This window comes from Saccoglossus kowalevskii, chromosome 20, assembly GCF_978046115.1.
Source record: "Saccoglossus kowalevskii chromosome 20, keSacKowa6.1, whole genome shotgun sequence".
Lineage (NCBI taxonomy): Eukaryota > Metazoa > Hemichordata > Enteropneusta > Harrimaniidae > Saccoglossus > Saccoglossus kowalevskii.
In genome coordinates, this window is record NC_140660.1 from 20,670,988 (window position 1) to 20,690,541 (window position 19,554).

At 37.2% G+C, this 19,554-nt stretch overlaps 1 protein-coding gene across 1 annotated transcript; it reads right to left on the reverse strand.

The window, feature by feature from the left end:
* Positions 1 to 1,141: 1,141 nt before the first annotated feature.
* LOC100371652 (sodium-dependent phosphate transport protein 2A-like) lies at positions 1,142 to 8,240 on the reverse strand. The gene is made up of 6 exons (XM_002741789.4): positions 8,145 to 8,240; positions 7,749 to 7,971; positions 6,683 to 6,958; positions 4,567 to 4,877; positions 3,423 to 3,660; positions 1,142 to 3,201 (listed from the first exon to the last, which is right to left on the reverse strand). Exons 1-6 carry the CDS (start codon positions 8,238 to 8,240, stop codon positions 2,282 to 2,284), a joined length of 2,064 nt encoding a protein of 687 aa, XP_002741835.3. The 3' UTR covers positions 1,142 to 2,281.
* Positions 8,241 to 19,554: the final 11,314 nt, after the last annotated feature.

The following is a 19,554-nucleotide window of genomic DNA, read 5'->3' on the forward strand; positions in this document are numbered from 1 at the left end:
GGGTAATTTCACCAACCAAAAACCATCACGGTGAACACAAAGGCCGAAAACTCTCAGAAAACTGTATTTTGGGAGAGTGTGTGCAACTCTGAAGAGTGTAACAAGATTACCACTACCTGTAAAAACATAAATTTGGTTGCTCAGGATTAACTGTTTTATTGGCCTTAGCTATTTTCACCGGCGTTCCACAGCAGTTTGCGCAGAGCCCATAGTAATACATAGTACAGACAGTGGTGCGCCTTAGCAACGTAGAACGTACTGTGACGTACTAATACCTCCACCCTCCAAGGATGTTGCATGAATTGCTCCCCATGTGCGCCAGAAAGAGATCGTTACGAGAAGCACGCCCTCAACGATACTTTACGATTCGAAACATATCCAGCCCATTCACTGTTTTTGATTTAGCATCTTTGTGACAAACCCAATTTTTAAGACCAAAATACCATATTTGCTCGTTATGTAAATTTCAAGTATTTTATTCATAATTTAAACATACAGCCAAAGGAAATTTGAATTATTTGCACTTATTTTGTACTCTTCTAATGGAGTCCAGAAATTGTGTTCTATTTTAAAAATACAGTCCAGTGAATTTGGAAAATGAAATATGTGAGGGGAGGTTGTAGTTTCTTAGACATTCAAAAGACTGGCATTTTAAATCTTCAACATTGTCTAATGAGCAGGCAACTTTTCTATTTGAAAGAAAACCAGTAGAGTAATGGTCCCCGAATGCATACAGGAATAAAAGACCATTTTCCCCCTTCACTGTGAGAATCACACCTTATGCATGAAATCTAACGTAAAAACAGGACAAAGGTCACAGCGTCAAACATCGCATGGGATTCGACAAATGTGAAAGTATTTTGTGTGACATTTCCATGCTTAATAATGAGCTGTACATATTTGATCATGGGCAATTTCGATTAAGTGAGGATATTCGAATGCAATATTTCTCTATCAAAGATCGGCCGGTCGATGTGAGCTACAAAATAAAGAAATTAGAGTTCAAAATCAAATAGTTTGATTTTTTGCGGCAGACGTTCGATGCGCGTTTTTCATGCATCTCGCGAGATCTCGCAGTTGTACGAAAAATCACCTATTGCAGGGCAGTACATTGCTGTAGTCAACACTAAGAAACATTGGATTTCATTTTTATAAGTTTATTTCTTTAAAATTAACTGAAACTCACTGTACAGTAGTCAATATTGTAATTGTCAAAGCACAAGCACTTGTCTACAAATTTTCCATCCAAGTAAGCACACACCCACCCATACACTCCTCCCTCCCCTCAATGTAGATGCATTTAATTGTTTTCATAAGTTACAATGGATTTACATTGATTTCGAGTATTAACGAAACATTCCTGGCAAGAGACGAAAAGATCTTGTTGGCAGTTACAGAACCACACTAACTTGGTAAACAGTAAATAGGTGAAATTATCTACAAGATACAATCAGATTATACCTTACAGAGAAGCGAGATAAATGCTTGTACTGTGACAATTTCAATTCTTTCACTTTTAAATTTTTTCTTAAAAAAAAATGCAATACAATATTTACAACCTTCAAACGCCCAGGTCTATTTCATCCATCAAGAGATGGATGGGGGAGGGGACATTTAAATATTAAATGCGACAATAATTGCATCAAGACCCTCCTTTTACAGTACATACATATGGCATTTCAATCATGTACCGAGCAGTATCATTGGCTGATTTTCAAAACACAGGACCAATCAAAACACATAGAAAGAACATGTTGGTCCAGAAAGTGTATACAGCCTTGTACTTAATAAATATATATATATTTTTTCTTCCTTTCTAAAATAAATTTTCAAATATAAATACCAAAATAATGCATTTACAAGCAAACAGAATAAAATCTAGTTAACTCCCTCTACATCTTCTTTATCAAAACAAAGAAAACTGTTAAAATACTACTTAACAGTAAATCCTGAGCATATTTTTATTTTATTTTTTTATTTCAAAATTACATACTGCATGTAATTCCAAAACACCTGCAACATTGTATAAATATGGGCTTAAATAAATACAGTTTTTTCAATCACCAAACAAGCCACAAATCTGGTTGAAACTGGTTTAAAGCGATCGATACTCGAGGTAGACCAAGTTTCTTTGCATTCAAGCAGCAAATAAAAAAACAAAACTTTGTTGCATTTTATGGTTCATAAATATGATAGCCACAATATTATGGCTAATATTAAAAAATAATTTATAATTATACAACACAGACTGGTTAAAATTGACATCCATAGTTAGCCTATGCTACACTGATGTTATTTTGATGGAGTCCAATGTCGTATTGCAGTCTTGTAAGGGTATCTGTGAAATGTGACTGACATCGTACGAATTGCTTTTGCGAGACTTTTTACAGCATGGACACTTCCGGCAGCAGCTAAACATACGATTAACGACACGATCAAACGGTTCTAACGAGTGCATCCACTTTGGAAGGAAATCCCATGTCCTTAGGAAATGAGGAAGACATTTCGGTGCTTTGACCTGGAGCACGCTAATCAATATAGCTAACGTTGCGATGGTTAGAATCGGGACGCCGAACGCAACGAGATACTGCCATCCAGCCACAGACAGCGCAAAGACAAGACCAGGCAGAAGAAAGAACATGAGTACTAGATATAGCCCAGCAAACCATCGGTACTTAGCAGTCGTGTTGCCAAATATCTTTGCAACTCTGATAGGAACTTTACGCATGCATGGTATCGGGTACCAAATGAGAATGCCAGAGATATTAAACAGAAGATGACAGAAGGCAATCTGAAGGGCACTGGCTAATTTACCGTCAGAACTTGCCATGGCTGCAAGAAGGCCCGTACCAGTCGTGCCGATATTTGCACCCAGCGTCAAGGGATAAGCACGATCCAGAGAGACAACGCCGATACCAATCAACGGGGTCAACGCAGAGGTGAAAATTGAGCTGCTCTGGACGAGAAGTGTCAAACCAGCACCGACTAAGATCGCGATATAACCGGTCAGCCAGGAGAGCTTGCCAGGAAAGTCTGCATTGATTGTTCTCTTAATGACGATGGCTATTTGTCCACGAAGCAGTGAGTGTAACAATTTGACGATCAATACAAGACAGATGCATAACATAGCCAACGCTCCAGCCAGTAATATTATACCAACGATAGTGTCGCTCAGCTCCGTGTCGACGAACAGATGTGAGCCTATAACGAAATAATCAAAATATTAATATACAAGTCAAAATATGTGTCATTGATAATTATTTTCACTGCTATATTAATAATTATGCAATTTTTACAGATTTGTGATTTGTCTTGGAAAATTACGCAGTTCACAGTATTTCAGAGTTTACGAGAGGGAAATGGGAAAGTACAATGTGCGAGACTAGGAAGTGAAGGAGAAGCAGACGAAAACGAAAACTTACATTTTGTGAGCGGTATCTTATCTGTGACCTCCACTAATGATGTAATATTCTGAAGTGTCGTCACATTCATAGTTTCACTGGAAGCGTTAGGAATGCTCATTTCAGACGTCACGTTGGTCTCCATGGTAACATTTATCAGTCGAGTAACCTCTGTAGTCTCACACCAATGCTTGATCATACTGTCGTCAATAGCACTGCTGTCACCGATAGCAATCTTTGTGATAACTTTCTTGTCAACCTGAAGTCAAAATAAAAATACAATCAACATCAGTGTGACCCTCCATGACCACCGACACCCCCTTATATATAATGGTTCTTTTTAAGATGCATTGGTCAAGCAGGCAGTGAAACATTCGGTATGCTTGGAATGCAGGCAGCCACAAGTTGTACATAACTGCAATTCTTACAGCAGACTTTATTCTGGTCAATCACAAAGTTAATGATTTGGGGATAAGCAAATACTGCGGCAATTTTATTAAACAAAACAACAAAATTGTTTACTTCAATTGATATGAAATGCAGGGTGAAATAAAGATGCCAAACAGATTGAAACTATGCATGGCAACAATGACTGAACCCATAGCAACCATGACTGAACTCCTTCACTGAACGAATACCAGTAAAAGAAAAAAAAACAGCCGATTAAAATGATTTAAAGGAAAATAACAGTAGTATAAAAAAAAAAAAAAAAATGTACAGAAAAAGTCCACTGTGTTTGACCTCTAATTTGAATAAGGTCATGGGGGAAGATATGTTTGGCATGTTGAATGCAATCGATCATTGCAATATGGAAAAAATAAAGACGATTTTTTGAGAAGTTAATGGTACTGGTATGAAATAATTGTCTTTCAGAAACAGTCACAAGATTAAATCAATGTTGCCATGGTTACAGTATAATTATTTAATAACATGTTTATCACAAGAAAAACGCCAGATTTTAAAAGTGTTGTGTAAAAAAGGAGCCAGTAGCTTCATTCTCCCAAAGATGCAACAAGTCTTGACATCCAAACATTGACACCAAGCACAGTAAGAAAACAACTGAAAAGCATCGCTAAATCAGTACATTTTGTTTCTCCTTGCCTAAGAATGTTTGGATAAAATCAGTCACCATGACAACACAACTGAAATTACAGATTCAACCCACCTCAATTATCTTGCTGGTGAATGGCTTGGTGATAATTTTAATAAGTTCGACTTTAGCGTCTTCGTTACTTTCCAAATTCATACTACGAACAATGACCCCTGACAGTTTATATAGGTAACCAGTAGTGATTTCCAGCGGCAATAGGCATATCACCGATAACCAGTTGAAGACATCATGCACGGTGGCACCGGCAAACGCACGTCTGAATTCATTTCGATCATGTGCTTGGAACATCGCAACTAGCGTGTTGGTGACCGATGTGCCAATGTTTGCGCCCATGACAATAGGAATGGCCTGCCTTACATAGAGAACTGCAACAAATAAAATAAATAAATTATTAGTATAATCAATAACTAATGGTAAATATCACTGTAAAGTTCTATTTACACGACACTCCCTGGCAATCAGGTTTTAATGCTTTTGTACAGGGCAAGTTCAGTGAATATTTACAGTACTGCGTTGGCAGTCATCAAAAAAATTCAATATTACAGATTGCTGAAGGCTAAAAAAAATGTTAAATGCATTAACTGAACAGCCCCTGTTAATTTCAAGCACTGAAATCATAAAGCAAGACTAAAGCATTTGAAATTTATTTTTAATTTGCATATTCACAATATTTCAGTAGATCAATGAATGTAGTTCAGAAATAAAGTGAAGACCCGAACCATGTGGTTGGGGGGGAAAAAAAAAAAATCATGGAAATTCTATTCTTATATGTAATTATTGATATGTAGATTTTACCAGCAAATATTTAAAAAAAAAAAAGACAACCCAAATATGATTAAAACTACATTTCCATTCATGTCTGTTAAGTATTACATAGACATGAACAAATAATTAAAATAATCCCAAGGGATTGGAGTTCAGAGGACACCCATTTTTGTCAAGGCAAAAAATCTGATAAAATTACCTATGGCTTATAGTAATATACGCAAAATTACTAATTTTCACTGGGTTTAAATTTCGCTGATTTACCATTTCAGGCATATTCAGTGGGTTTTAAATTCACGGTTTTATCATTTAGATAATGTGTTCTATGCATAATTTTACATTCACTGGGTTTTAATTTAGTGCATTTTCCACAGTCAGCCAAATAAGCTAAATTAAAAACCCTTTTACAGTGGCGTAGAGAAAAACTGCATTTTCCAAAGTGCACAAATCAAGCTCCTCGGGCGACATGCAATTGCCTTCAATGCCTCTCTAAGTTCAAGCCCCACGTCTCTGCTTAGCATATGTACGTCTCTGCTTAGCATATGTACGTACAGTTACATTACACAGATACCGACATCACAAACAACTTCCCTAATTCTACACAATTCTGTGCAAGCATTGATGGCTTAATTATGAATATCTCACCAAATAAATTAAAACACATTAGACAATGATTACAGTTATTTTACCGAGCAGATATTTAATAGGAAATTAATCCATGACCAGGCTAGCTAAACGGTATCCGCTTTTTACACTAATCTACACACGCCACTAAGCTATATATATTCTGTGCTTGACATGACATGCTGTCCACATGCACAGCGCATGGCAGCCGTACAGTGCTAATAAAACACTTTATTAATGAAGGAGACAGTTTTATCTATTCTTGCATAGCGGCTGCCACGATTTTAAGTTCAGAAATATTTATGTTACGTGAAACGCATTAACCAGATCAGCAATTACCAAGAAATTATTATTTTAATTTTCCCCAACATGTTAGTTCCATTGCAGTTTCAAATATGGTATCCATCGAGGGGTTTCACTAAATTATAAAGTAGGTGGATGGATTTAGACAGTAAAATGCCAAAAATGCAACATTTTTTTTTATAGATTGAGCTTTAAAAATACGAAGTAGCAAATTCAACAAGACAAGACAAGCTAGCTGCCTTTTAATGAAACTTCTGTTGATACACGTTTTGGGAGTGTTTTTTACAGATTTTTTAAATACATATACATAGAGAAGCTTTTTACTTTGTGTATTATCTGTAATTGTACTATTTTAAAATCTGTCTCTAAAACTACCAGTTCTACAACAATATTTTGTTTCATTTTATAATTCGTGGGGTGTCAGGTCAACCTTTGTATACGTTAACAAAATCAGTAAATAAAGAACAAAAATACTCACTCTCGGCTGCAACCATAGAAACCACAATAGAAGTTGTGGTACTGGAACTCTGCACAAGTACAGTTGCCAGGACACCGATCATCAGTCCACAGACAGGGTTGGAGAGAACTTCGTTTGAGGCGAACGCCTCCCCAGCGGCTTTCCCTCCAAGAAGACGGAAAGCGCTACCAAGGAAGCTCAGAGAACAGATAAACAGGTAGAGGAGACCAATTAGACAAACTAGTTTACCAAAATAATCAACGATGACACGTTTCAATTTACCAGAACAACTGAGATCTGAAAACAAAAAACAAAAACTGAAATTAAAAACATGAAAAAAATGCTTTTGCATTTACCAATTTTAAATAAAAAATTTAAAATGCAGTCTATCAGAGTTCAAATAATAAATTCAGACAAATTATTTAATATGATACGAGTTTCAGATATATCGAACTATTGAACTTTGAAAGTTTGATTGCGAACACTTTCGTTTGACACGTACACGCACATGTGTAAGTGGGCGGGTGCACATGTGATCGACACGAACCATATCGAACGATTATCAGCTGTGTGTTCACATCTAAAAACACCGAAGTACATCACGAAACATAAATGTTCACTTCAACAAACAAAACAAAAACATTGCAAAGGGCGGTGTAACAGGACAAAAATTATCAAGATTGTCCGAGATCGTGAATGAAAAGAGATCAAAAGCGAAGGGCGTTCAATGGGGTCCACATGATTACCATATGAACAGTAATTAACATTTCCTCGTACTACTACACGTGGCGCCAAAAAATACCGGTCAAAAACACATCCGCTGGCGTGAACGGCAAGCAAACTAAAGAAAAGGCAGAATTTACTCATTTCCTAATTACTGTGATTAATTGTAACATAAATCAGCAATAAATTTAAGACGTGTTATTGGAATGAAGCCGGTGAACTGACCGCTCGGCTCAGCTGGATTCGTACGTTTGACAATAAACATTGCATAAATTTCCACGATCACAGAAATCGCAAGTGTTTATTTGACTTGCTTGAAAACGATCATTTGAAGAAAAATACAATCGTTGAGAAAATCTCTCACCTGCCCACTTTGTCGAATTGTCCTGCAACTCTGGCAAGGCCCAATGATCGACTTCTTTCACTTTGTCTACGTTGGCGAGATCGCCGGGTTCGATCGGGATTTTCGATTCAACCGGGAAAGGGCTGATGAATAACGGCACACCGTTGGCTTCGTCCAAGTTAAATTGAAGCATCGCAGCAGCAGATGCAGCTGCACACTCGTATGGAGGTTCCTTAAGTACATTCTGTTAATGAAAAAAAAAAAACAGTCAGAGTTTTGAAAAAAAAAAACACAATCCATTGCCGCGCGAAATGTCATGAAGATGGCAGGATATGAACGAAAAAATATATTCAGTTGTGCCTGAAAAAGAAGACAAATTGCAAAAAAAAACATTTCACGACAAAATGAGCATCATACCTGAGGGTGTTCAATTGTGTCATATTCCGGTGGAGGAGTTTCGGGAAGTTTTCCTTCACTATGTTGCTGACAATCGTGATCAGGATTGGGAGCCATGTTTGACTGAAGATTTGTCATTGAAAGTTAGGTATTTAGCGTATCCCAAAATCGGCACACTTCAAAATTTGCATAAATTAATACGCAGCACGCGTGTTTTATTATATCAGAAAAAACGTCGACAATCTAGCACAAAAAAATAATCAAATTGCTCAGCCAACATTTTTAGTAATTTTCCATTGGTAACAAGTTACAGAATTAATGAAATATACGCAATAAATGTAGTTAGCCTTGGGACTTTTTTCAGTCCGCTACATGATTTTATCGCGTGATGGGTGATGTCAGCAAGCGGGAAATTCGAGTTTGCTCTAGTTTGATTCTGATTGGCTTCAAATTTAAATATTCATGAGCGTGTACAATAATTACGAACCTATTCAGTGAGCATGGCGTCCACATGCACAGTCCATGGAACGCTAGAGATGTATCCCATGTACAACCGTGAGTCGGCCAGCATTTCCAGCTCAATCCAGTTTATGTGACCTGTTCTTTTACTATTGACTTTCAAAACGCGGTCGACAGAACTTTTGACGTTGCTTTATGGTAGGCGCAAGGTGTATACAACAAATAAAAACAATTCGCGAAAACGTAACATTTCAGTCGGTAACGAAAACTGGGCCACTAATTAAAAAAATAAAACAGTAAATGAAATGTCGAGTCCCGTAATTTTTAGTAACATTAAAGCCATTAATATAGATGTCATAGGTTTTTTTAAAGTTCGCTTCACTTATATAAAGCAACAAATCGACGTAAAAATAGATGCAATTTAATGTAAAACAAAATATTTTTTTTTTATTTTTTAATGTGATTTTTAATAACTCACGTGCGATGTTTTGACACATACGACTAAAACTATCAGCACAAATTAATTTGCTTTTGTATTATATATCAAATATCGAATTAATATTTTACGAATAATTTACCAATTTCAGATTCTTCGACGAAAATCAGTTCCTGTAAACCATTAAATTATCGTTCATAGATCCCGCCGCTGGTTCAGGGAGTTAAAAAGTATACTCCAAATTACGGGACATCCACGTGGCGTGAAAAGCGTTGCAAATGGAACGAAATTTACCTGGATTACTCCCCTTATAATCACACACGTGCCGAAAATATTTAAATATCGGGCCACTGTTTAAGAACTTAATCTCTCCAAAATTGTAAAAATAAAATTAAGATTATGAAAGAAATAACATTGTTATCCTCTAATAGTAATTTCTGTTGACATGGTAACTAACAAGAACGTAACTCGTATTGATGGAATATCGAAATACTTTTTTTCAAGCTTTAAAAAGGTAACTATTTTTAGTAATCTATAATAAGATATTTTGTTTTAAGTTGAAAGCTTTGTCTAGCCAAATAGGTATGATGGATATACTCATTTTGACATTGATATTATGTGCGTGAACTATTTAACCCCATTTCAAGTTCAAGGCACAGTGACGTCAGAAAGGCTTGCACCTAACGCCCTCACATGATCCCCTACAGTTGCAGTTGACAACTTGGAGAAGAAAAAAAACGCGCGACTAGTGATGTTTACTGTGAAACGCGACACTTCGTCAATTTCAACAATTTCAGCGATGCGCAGCCAATCTTAACGAGATTTATAATTAGACGGTCGTCTTAACAGTCATTTCGCGCCAGTAAGTTTTGGTCATGTGACTGTGGTGGACAGACGTGATCGCCGACTTTAAAAACAAGCCATCTAGATCAGCATCGAATTTCTACAATATGATGTAATATGCGATGTGTTTATATTTTATTATTATTTCATTTTTACCAATTTTTTTAATATATTGTAAATATTTAATTTACCACATATTTAAAAAAAAATAACTTAAACTATGGTCTTATTTTAATCTGCCAGTGATTGCGAAAATTCCAATAAATATGCTTAATCGAAATTGTTTCAGCGTCATTTCTGAAATACTCATTTTTTGTTTAAAAAATCAAGACAAGATACACCAGTGCGTACGTGAGAGAAATTGGTTTCCATGGCGACTGTTGACCCCGATGGCGAATCAGGCATTCCCCCTCACGTGGCAACTTGATATCAGGCGCCAGCCACGAATCACTAGTCGTCGTCAATAGCGAAAATATGTGTACACTCTAATATACACGTATATCGGAAATTTAAGTAAATCGACGATCATTTCATTTCATGTGCGTCATACTCGGGTTCAATTGCATGACACAATGACAATTTGTTTAATTTTAACTTAAAATATTCCTGCGACAATTTTAAAGCGCGGTGGTCGTCGTGCAGCCTGGGCGCGTGTTCGAATTTCATGTAAATAAACAATGTATTTTACACGCGTTGTATACGTCGCTATGAGTCCCATATCGAACAGGACGCGGCACGACGACTACCGCTCTTTAACTCAAAATAAAATAAATTGCCATTGTGTCATGCAATTACAATGAAACGCGACATTGCAGAGACAACCGATAGATTTGTTAAAAAATCGGGTAAATGTTTAATTGCCGGAGACATTTGTACGTTTTTTAAGCAATTTACGTGGCATTTATATGTGTCCCACGTGCAAGAGATTTTTAAAGAGAATAATATAATAAAATTGTTGACAAACCTCAGGCTGGGCGACTTTCTCTGCCGGTAATATTAAGTTCATCACAAATCCAAAACCAAGTGTTTTAAAACAAATTAGTATTATTTTCCTCTCCTAATCGATATTTTATAATTTTCTGAAATAGTGACGTGATAATTCTAATTTTAGAATGGATACAACGTTATGTCCACATGATCGGGACATGTTTGTGAATGACCCCATTTCAAGTTCACCCCAGCGGCACAGTGACGTCAAACTGAAAACACTGCAACAAGACGAAATGCACATACCACCAGTAGCCTGGATTCCCGCCATACTGAGTGCACTCAAGTATTATTATTCCAGTGATCATAGACCTCGTCCAGTAGTTCAGAATCTATTTACATAGTCGAACACGCACTACAAGTGACGTTGAAACTAACAACGCTGTCATTTTGTCAATTTCAACAATTTGGAATTCCAGCGATGTGCAATCAATATGATCAACACCAACGATTTATTATAAATAATCTTTTTATATGCCGCGTTCAAGTTAGTCATACCTCTATTATTATGGTTTCGTGCTATCGGGTTACTGAGAATGAAAAACAAATTCTGGCTACCTAAGAGATTTCTATCGAGATACTAGAGTCCGAAATGTCACGGAAAATGGTGAAAAATTGCATTTTTACACTGGTTTTCTATGGTAAAATTATTTCTTCATATCTTAAGATTTTATCTCGGTGTTGTGGGATTAACAACTATATATTATTACTGATGCAACTCCTAATATTGTTAAAACGGTTTTTTAAATGACATATAATTTAGCGAGTTTCCTGTATGATGATATTTTGTTCATTATAAGCGATGAAAAGCGTTCCCCCATAATGCATTGAATATATGCGCAGTAACATGCTCAGTAGAGCAAAAATTGAATTCGACTCCAACAGTCTTACGTGTTATACTTTCAGAACGCGTACTAAATTAGCATCGAAAATCTCATCTCTGCGTTTGATCGGAAATTTGTTAACAATTAATTTTGTTTGGAAATGCATGCCAAGAAGATGAGATACACTACGTGTGTACCAGAAATCTGGTTGCCGTGGCGACTGTTAGCAACGTGGCGATCGATTCAGACCCGTTCCGCGCGTTGCATCTTAATGTAATCCACGAGTTACTCGTTGTACGCCGGGATGATAAAACGAACACACGGAATTATGCGTGTATTGAATTCTAAAATACACCAGAGATTTGAGAGAACCGACAGTCGCTACAGATCACCTGAGTCACATTATCCATGCACTGCCGCAGTATTTAAAGTTGAAAAACTGTATTTTAAGAGAGGTTATTTCGGCACAGACGACATGACGTAACTAATAAACGTGGGCGAATTGAAATCAATTGTTTGTTCGGTAGAGTAAGGACATCTGAAATGCGTACAGTGTGTGTTTTCAGCCATACTTCACCTTGAAAGGTGGCGGGAATTTGCGGGATTGGTTAGTTACTATCCTCGGGGGCGGACATCCGGGCATTTTCTACCGCCTGGCAACCCTCTTGGTGAAAACAAAGACCCAAAACTCCCAGAAAACGGTACTATGCGATGGTTGTTGAGAGTCCCCTGAACAGTGTAACAAGATTAGCCCTACGTGTGTAACATATATGAATTTGGTTGTTCAGGATTACTTCAAAGTTGAGTTTGTGTTGTTTTTTTCGAGTTTTCACCGGCGTTCCTCAGCAGCGCGCACAAAGCCCATAGAAATACGTGGTACAGTGGTGCGCGTCTTAGCAACGTAGAACGTCCGTGACGTAGCTCCGCCCCCGAGGATACGTCCTTGATCGTGATTGGGCCAAATTAACGGAATCACATTGGATAGCGATAACACTGGCTGGTTCTGAGTTGTAACAAAGCTTGAGTGAATAAAATTCAATTATAGGCTATCAATAATTTTCACGACGTATTTTTTTTTTCATTAACATATTCAAGCCACAGTTTTGACTTATATTTAGAATGAACACCATCGTGGATCGCGACATTGTAGCGACAACTCACTATTCAATGCAAACACGAATATTTAATTGACAGCGATATTTGTATTTTTCAAACAATCATGATTACGTTCCATTTTTATAAGTGTGTCACATGCAAGAGAGGGGATATTTTTTAAAGATAATATAATGATAAATCTGTCGACGAACCTGTGTATCGTCTTCTACCGATGATACCAACTCGGAGGTCATCTCAAATCGAAACCAAGTTCCGGTTTTAAAAAAATCGTCTCTCAGATAAATCTCTGATATGATATTAGAATTATTATTATTTTCCCTCTCCAACTCGATATTATGCTTTCGTTGATAGTGTGATCGGCGCCACAGTGTGACGTCATCGATCACATTACAGAATAGATACGCCGTCAGTGGTGTGGATGTCCACATGGTCGGGACATGCATGTCATACCTGTATTGCACTTACGCGCAGACGCACCCAAACTACGTGAACCGTTTGAACCCGTGAACTATCAGCAAAATCCGACAGACTTTGTTTGAACTCGCCGTTTCCTTTGTTCATTGAGACTGGTAGACACGTGACCACCACAAGGTCGCCTAGTGTCGAGCCACTGGGTCAGATTTTGAAGTAGAATTACTCAATACTCAAAATAATGTAATACTATTCTTCATTTTTGCATATGTTACTCATCTTTTTTGAAAAAAAAAATTGAAAAAATAATATGGAGTCAGCGTACTCAGGACAAAATCGGTGTAAAAAATGGAGTGAATACGGCATATTCTGATAGTTTTATTTTTAGAGCATTTCTGACAAAGCACAATCCCTCTATAGATTGCTGGACATTTTGGTCGGTGACATAAATTGAAAAAATTATAAAAAGTGTTTTACAACGAATTTGTTCATGTCTAGAAGTATTTTAAAAATTAAAATTATTTTTAGTGTGTTTTTAATGACGAAATGTGTTTTTAATGTGGTATGTGGAAACCGATGCAAAAAATGTCATTTTATGCATATTATTGAAAAAAAAAACACAGATTGATACTGAATTCAAAAAGTAATACAAAAACGAATAATTGTAGACAGATTTTTACATGAAATATCGTCACTGCTATATTCGCTAAAATGTGCACACATTCTATCCCGGCCTAAATCCTGGATTTACTATTTTTACTGATAACGCTTGATTTAACTAGCATGCAGCAAAATATGGGTAGAAGTGGTCACGTGAATGTGGCGTGTTCTACTAACGAGGGTTCCCTAGCATCCGCGAGAAAGGACACTCCGAGAAACCGACAGGAAAATACAGCGCGATAATTACAAGAGAGCAGAACAAAGGGAGTAGCGGTGATTCAGGTTCCGGTCAGAAAACTAACCAGTTGTCTGGTATTCAGGTTACTAGTAGATCACATCTCATCTATCCACGAATGAGTGAAGCAGTGGCGGCCGCACCCGGGGGGAGAGGCACTGCGCGACCCATTACGCCCATAAAGACGCAAAGGATGGTGACCAGATCCCCACCCCCATACAAAATGTCGTGCCGCCGTCTCTGTGAAGGAATGTTCGTAACGAACAAGGAATCTCATTTTTGTCGCGAAACGATTCTCTACCCCCGACTCTACCCTTATCCATTTTAATCTGTGCCCTGAATGTTAGTACCATTACGTGTACTGTGACGGTAATCAAACGCGCACTCCGGCCATGAGAAAAGACCCGCCATTTTGATGTGTGCCAAGGAAATGAACAAACAAAGGTTATTGGAAAATTACGCTGCCAGTCGCGCGCCGTGAAATAGGACATCGTCTTTCAGCCACAGGTGTATTACAAGAACGCCACGTTAAGCGACCATTATATTAATAAATGAATAATTACCAAATACACAAAGCAGTCAACCATTAATTATTGAAATAATTATTCTATTTAACTGATATATCAATTAAATATAACACAATATTAACTTTAGCAATTATCGTTCAATTAACATAATTTTTTTATTTTTGTGGATATTATCAGACGTTGGCGTATTTTTTTTACATATATAGTCCAGTTCATATATGAATCTGTCGATTCAGAATAGTTGTTGCCTGGACCAAGCATATACCCCTGCCCCTTCCCGTCGACTCGGAGGATGTTATTTACGTGACGTAGAAATACCACGTCAACATTCTCATCTGATGACCTCTGACCCTAATATTTTTTTGCGAATACGTACACTCCAGCTGACTCCACCGTCGCGTGATGAGAACATGACTGTCCTTACCAATTTAGTGCAGTTCGTTTTTAGTGTATTGCTTCATTCGTGTTCCTGTTTGTTTAGGCATTACGCATGATTGAGATCGTTGCCACTATGTATGACGTCACGCGCCATCAAACCTCATCGTAATGCACAAAGTGTTTCAACATTAGGAGAGGTGGAACCACTCAAAAAACTTTGAGAAATCGCGAAATATTCAAGCATTTTGGTCATATTTGACTTCGAACTGAGTCCTTAGACGCGTTTCGAATATACTTTAACCGGCCTCAGGCAATCGACCGTGGCAGCCGTTTCGTTAATGGAATAAGTAGTCCACGAAGCATGGAACTGTCACGCAGTCAGTGCAAAACAAAACAAAATAAATAAATAAATAAATAAATAAATAAATAAATAAATAAATAAATAAATAAATAAATAAATAAATAAATAAATAAATAAATAAATAAATAAATAAATAAATAAATAAATAAATAAATAAATAAATAAATAAATAAATAAATAAATAAATAAATAAAGATGGCATCATGCGGAGTAAAGGATAAATGATTTGCATATTGTCGAGCGTCGCGTTGCTAATCTTTTTCAAGGTTGGATGTCCAGGTCTTACTCGAGTGCCCGTAGACCGGACCCACTCACGTCATCGGAAAGTCAATGAACTGCCGGATTCAGTATAATGGCAGATATTGTCTTGTACCACACGACAGAACGTTGTTTTGACAATCAAGGGCCAACCAAACGTTCAATATTCTTTTTTTCCAACGAATTTCCTCGAATTACTTTATGCCGAAAGCGCCATCAAATAATAACTCAATTTTCTGAAAATTATCAATGAATACTATGTTTCCTAAAACATTAATACCCTCCGAGTGCAAACATTCCAATACACGTGTTACGTCATATCGGGTCACCGTGGTTTCTGTGACGTCATGACGCACGTCACTAATATTATTCCCGGCGCACTGGTTCTCCACGTGATAGCTACAAGTAACGACCGGAACCGGAATAGAGTTTAGGCATGCATGCACACCGCCAGAGACAAATTCCGTCTATTGGCCTACAGTATAATGAACCATTTTAATATATCGTAATGATTATTAGCTCAATAAGAGATTTTATCTTTTCGACCATGATCATATCATATTCATCATAGTTTATTTAGGTGATACATAATATCAAATCTTGTCTCGACTTGTTTATATGAATTCGGTAACTCTGATTCTGTAAGGTAACTACTGATAATTTCCATCATATTATTATAGTGCTATAACGTGTTCATTAAACGAGTGGTAATTCTCGGCCACGATAATCACTTAGCCACCGATCCTCAACTTCAATATTGATTTTTTTAGAAAAAGGATGATGTTCAAAATTCTATTCATTTTTGGGATTTGTTATCTAGAATATTTGCCATATCTCTATTTGTAATATACTTACTCTAACTTAATATCTTGATAAAAAAAAGAAGAAAAAACGTTATTTGCTATGTGACGATGATAGTTCAAGGGCTCACCAAACGTTCAATAATCTTTTTTCCCACGAATTTCCTCAAATTACTAGTATATTAATAAGGAAGGCGAAATAATGGTGTTCGGTTAAACAAGACACGTAATTACAGTGTGAACGAACCAATAAGCAGAAAAGGCTTTTTAGGATTTGGACGGGGTCACAGTGTCGATCCAATCTGATTAAAATAAGATCCTGGTTGGCTAGTGGAATTAGTGGAATGAATACCAGGATCGATACTTCATCAGATATGAGATTGTCCACATGGTGTATATACATGAACTTAACTGCTTTGTAAGACGCTCTGTGATTGGCTGAGTAAATTGCCTGGTTAAATCATTGCTGCATGCGGGTTGTTCAGATCTCGGTGGCTTTCGCGAACAAAACCATTATTGCAGCAAAATATTTGTAACGTCAAAAAATGATAATTGTATTATAAATAATAAATAAGCCAACCAGGATCTTATTTTAATCAGATTGAGTGTCGATCCTACCACACTGGTAATAACAAGTCGCGGATTTAATTTACCAGAGTTTACTTATCATAAAAAACAGCGAATTAAAACCCAGTGAATAATTAATTTAATTACAGCACCAGACAATCACTCTGTTCCCTCTATAATGCCTTCGTCGTGGGTTGACAAGTCTCGTGTACCCCTCTACTCTGATTCAAGAAATCAACACAGTAACACCACTGTGTAGTAAGATATCGTGGTTATGGCTAGAACCCTCAAGGGAAAGACTCACAATGCTGACTTTTTCATGTTTACTACAGTACAACGATTTTACCATTGACCCCCAGTACACGGTCTAACCGCATGGCTTTGTAACCTCGAATAGTATAGCCCCACAATACAAAATGTGGTCCCTTAGACTGAGATATTATACTATATCTAAAATTATGGCCAGTCGCATAGGGTAAAAATATGTATCAAGACTGACGGATGGGATAATTATTGAATTATTTTTTTTTTTTTAGAAAAAAAAGCTATTTCGCATTTACATTGTGATCTATAGAACCATTATAACAATTTGTGTGACAGTTTTAACAAAATACAACACATAACACGTTTCTTTTTACTATGGAACTAGTGACTCCTATCCTCGGGGGCGGAGCTACGTCACGGACGTTCTATGTTGCTAAGGCGCGCACCACTGTACCACGTATTTCTATGGACTTTGTGCGCGCTGCTGTGGAACGCCGGTGGAGCCGGTGAAAACTCGAGAAAACAACACAAACTCAACTTTGAAGTAATCCTGAACAACCAAATTCATATATGTTACACACGTAGGGCTAATCTTGTTACACTGTTCAGGGGACTCTCATCAACCATCACAAAGTACCGTTTTCTGCGAGTTTTTGGTCTTTGTTTTCACCGCGAGGGTTGCCAGGCGGTAGTAAATGCCCGGATGTCCGCCCCCGAGGATTGGAACGAGATACTTGAACGAACAAGTGTTTTATTCTATATGTTCATTGTTTGTTGTATTGAGATTAGTTATTTGTTTTCTCCAATTCGATAGATAAATGTTTCCGTTACAGCGCAATGAACACCAGGTCAATACGTCATCAGATATGAGATTGTCCACATGATGTATGCATGTATATTACATGTAGTGACGACGCAATGTTAGTATTTCACCAAAGACCCCACACGGAACTCTTAAAAGACAGTTTTAACAAAATACAACACATAACACGTTTCTTTTTACTATGGAACTAGTGACTCCTATTGGAACGCAATAACTTGAATGAACAAGTGTTTTATTCTACGCTGCCTTGTTCATTATTTGTTGTATTGCGGTTATTTATTTGTTTTCTCCAATTCGATAGATAAATGTTTCCGTTACAGCGCAATCAACACCAGGTGGTCAATACTTCCTCAGATATGAGATTGTCCACGTGATGTATGCATGTATAATACATGTAGTGACGACACAATGTTAGTATTTCACCAAAGACCCCACACGGAACTCTTAAATTAAACAAGGGCGCGGCGCGACATTAGGTGATTTTCCGTACAATTGCGAGATCTCGCGAGATGCATGAAAGACGCGCGTCGAACGTCTGCCGCAAAAATCGAACGATTTGATTTTGAACTAGAATTTCTTTATTTCGTAGCTTACATTGACCGGCCGATCTTCGACAGAGAAATATTGCTTCCAAATACCCTTACTTAATCGAAACTGCCTATCATCGAATGTGTACAGCACATTATTAAGCATTGAAATGTCCCCTAAATACTTTCGCGTTTGTCGAATCTCACGCGATGTTTGACGCCACTACGACGCTATGACCTTTGTTTGTCCTGTTTTTTACGTTCGATTTCACGCATAACGCGTGATTCTCGCAGTGTACGGAAAATGATCTATTTGTGTGACAGTTTTAACAAAATACAACACATAACACGTTTCTTTTTACTATGGAACTAGTGACTCCTATCGGAACGCAATAACTTGAATGAACAAGTGTTTTATTCTACGCTGCCTTGTTCATTATTTGTTGTATTGCGGTTAGTTATTTGTTTTCTCCAATTCGATAGATAAATGTTTCCGTGACAGCGCAATCAACACCAGGTCAATACTTCATCAGATATGAGATTGTCCACGTGATGTATGCATGTATATTACATGTAGTGACGACGCAATGTTTAATAGTATTTCACCAAAGACCCCACACGGAACTCATAGATTAAACAAGGCGCGGCGCGACAATTGTGACGCTTGGAAGTTCAAGTTGTTCGGAGTATTCGACACCGTCCCGGGGAACCACTTGTAATATTTATACACTAATATGCGATGCTCCAACGTTTGGTGAAAATCCCGGTTCGGGGGACTAAATCCCTCTAAAACCGACACTTTGAAACAAATTTATAAGAAAACGCACTCTTATTATATACACTAGTTGAAAATCGTGGTGAAATAGTTCTAAAATAGCCATATATCAAAAATTATATCAACACAGCAAAAATATGCCCCTTTTAATATTCCTGAAAATGTCAAAAGAAAACGTTG

Coding starts and splice junctions, on each gene's coding strand:
- LOC100371652 (XM_002741789.4), bottom strand. CDS start 8,240: ATGGCTCCCAATCCTGATCACGATTGTCAGCAACATAGTGAAGGAAAA. Junction 6,959..7,748: donor CAATTCGACAAAGTGGGCAG/GTGAGAGATTTT, acceptor TTTTGTTTTCAG/ATCTCAGTTGTTCTGGTAAA. Junction 3,202..3,422: donor TAAGATACCGCTCACAAAAT/GTAAGTTTTCGT, acceptor ATTTCGTTATAG/GCTCACATCTGTTCGTCGAC.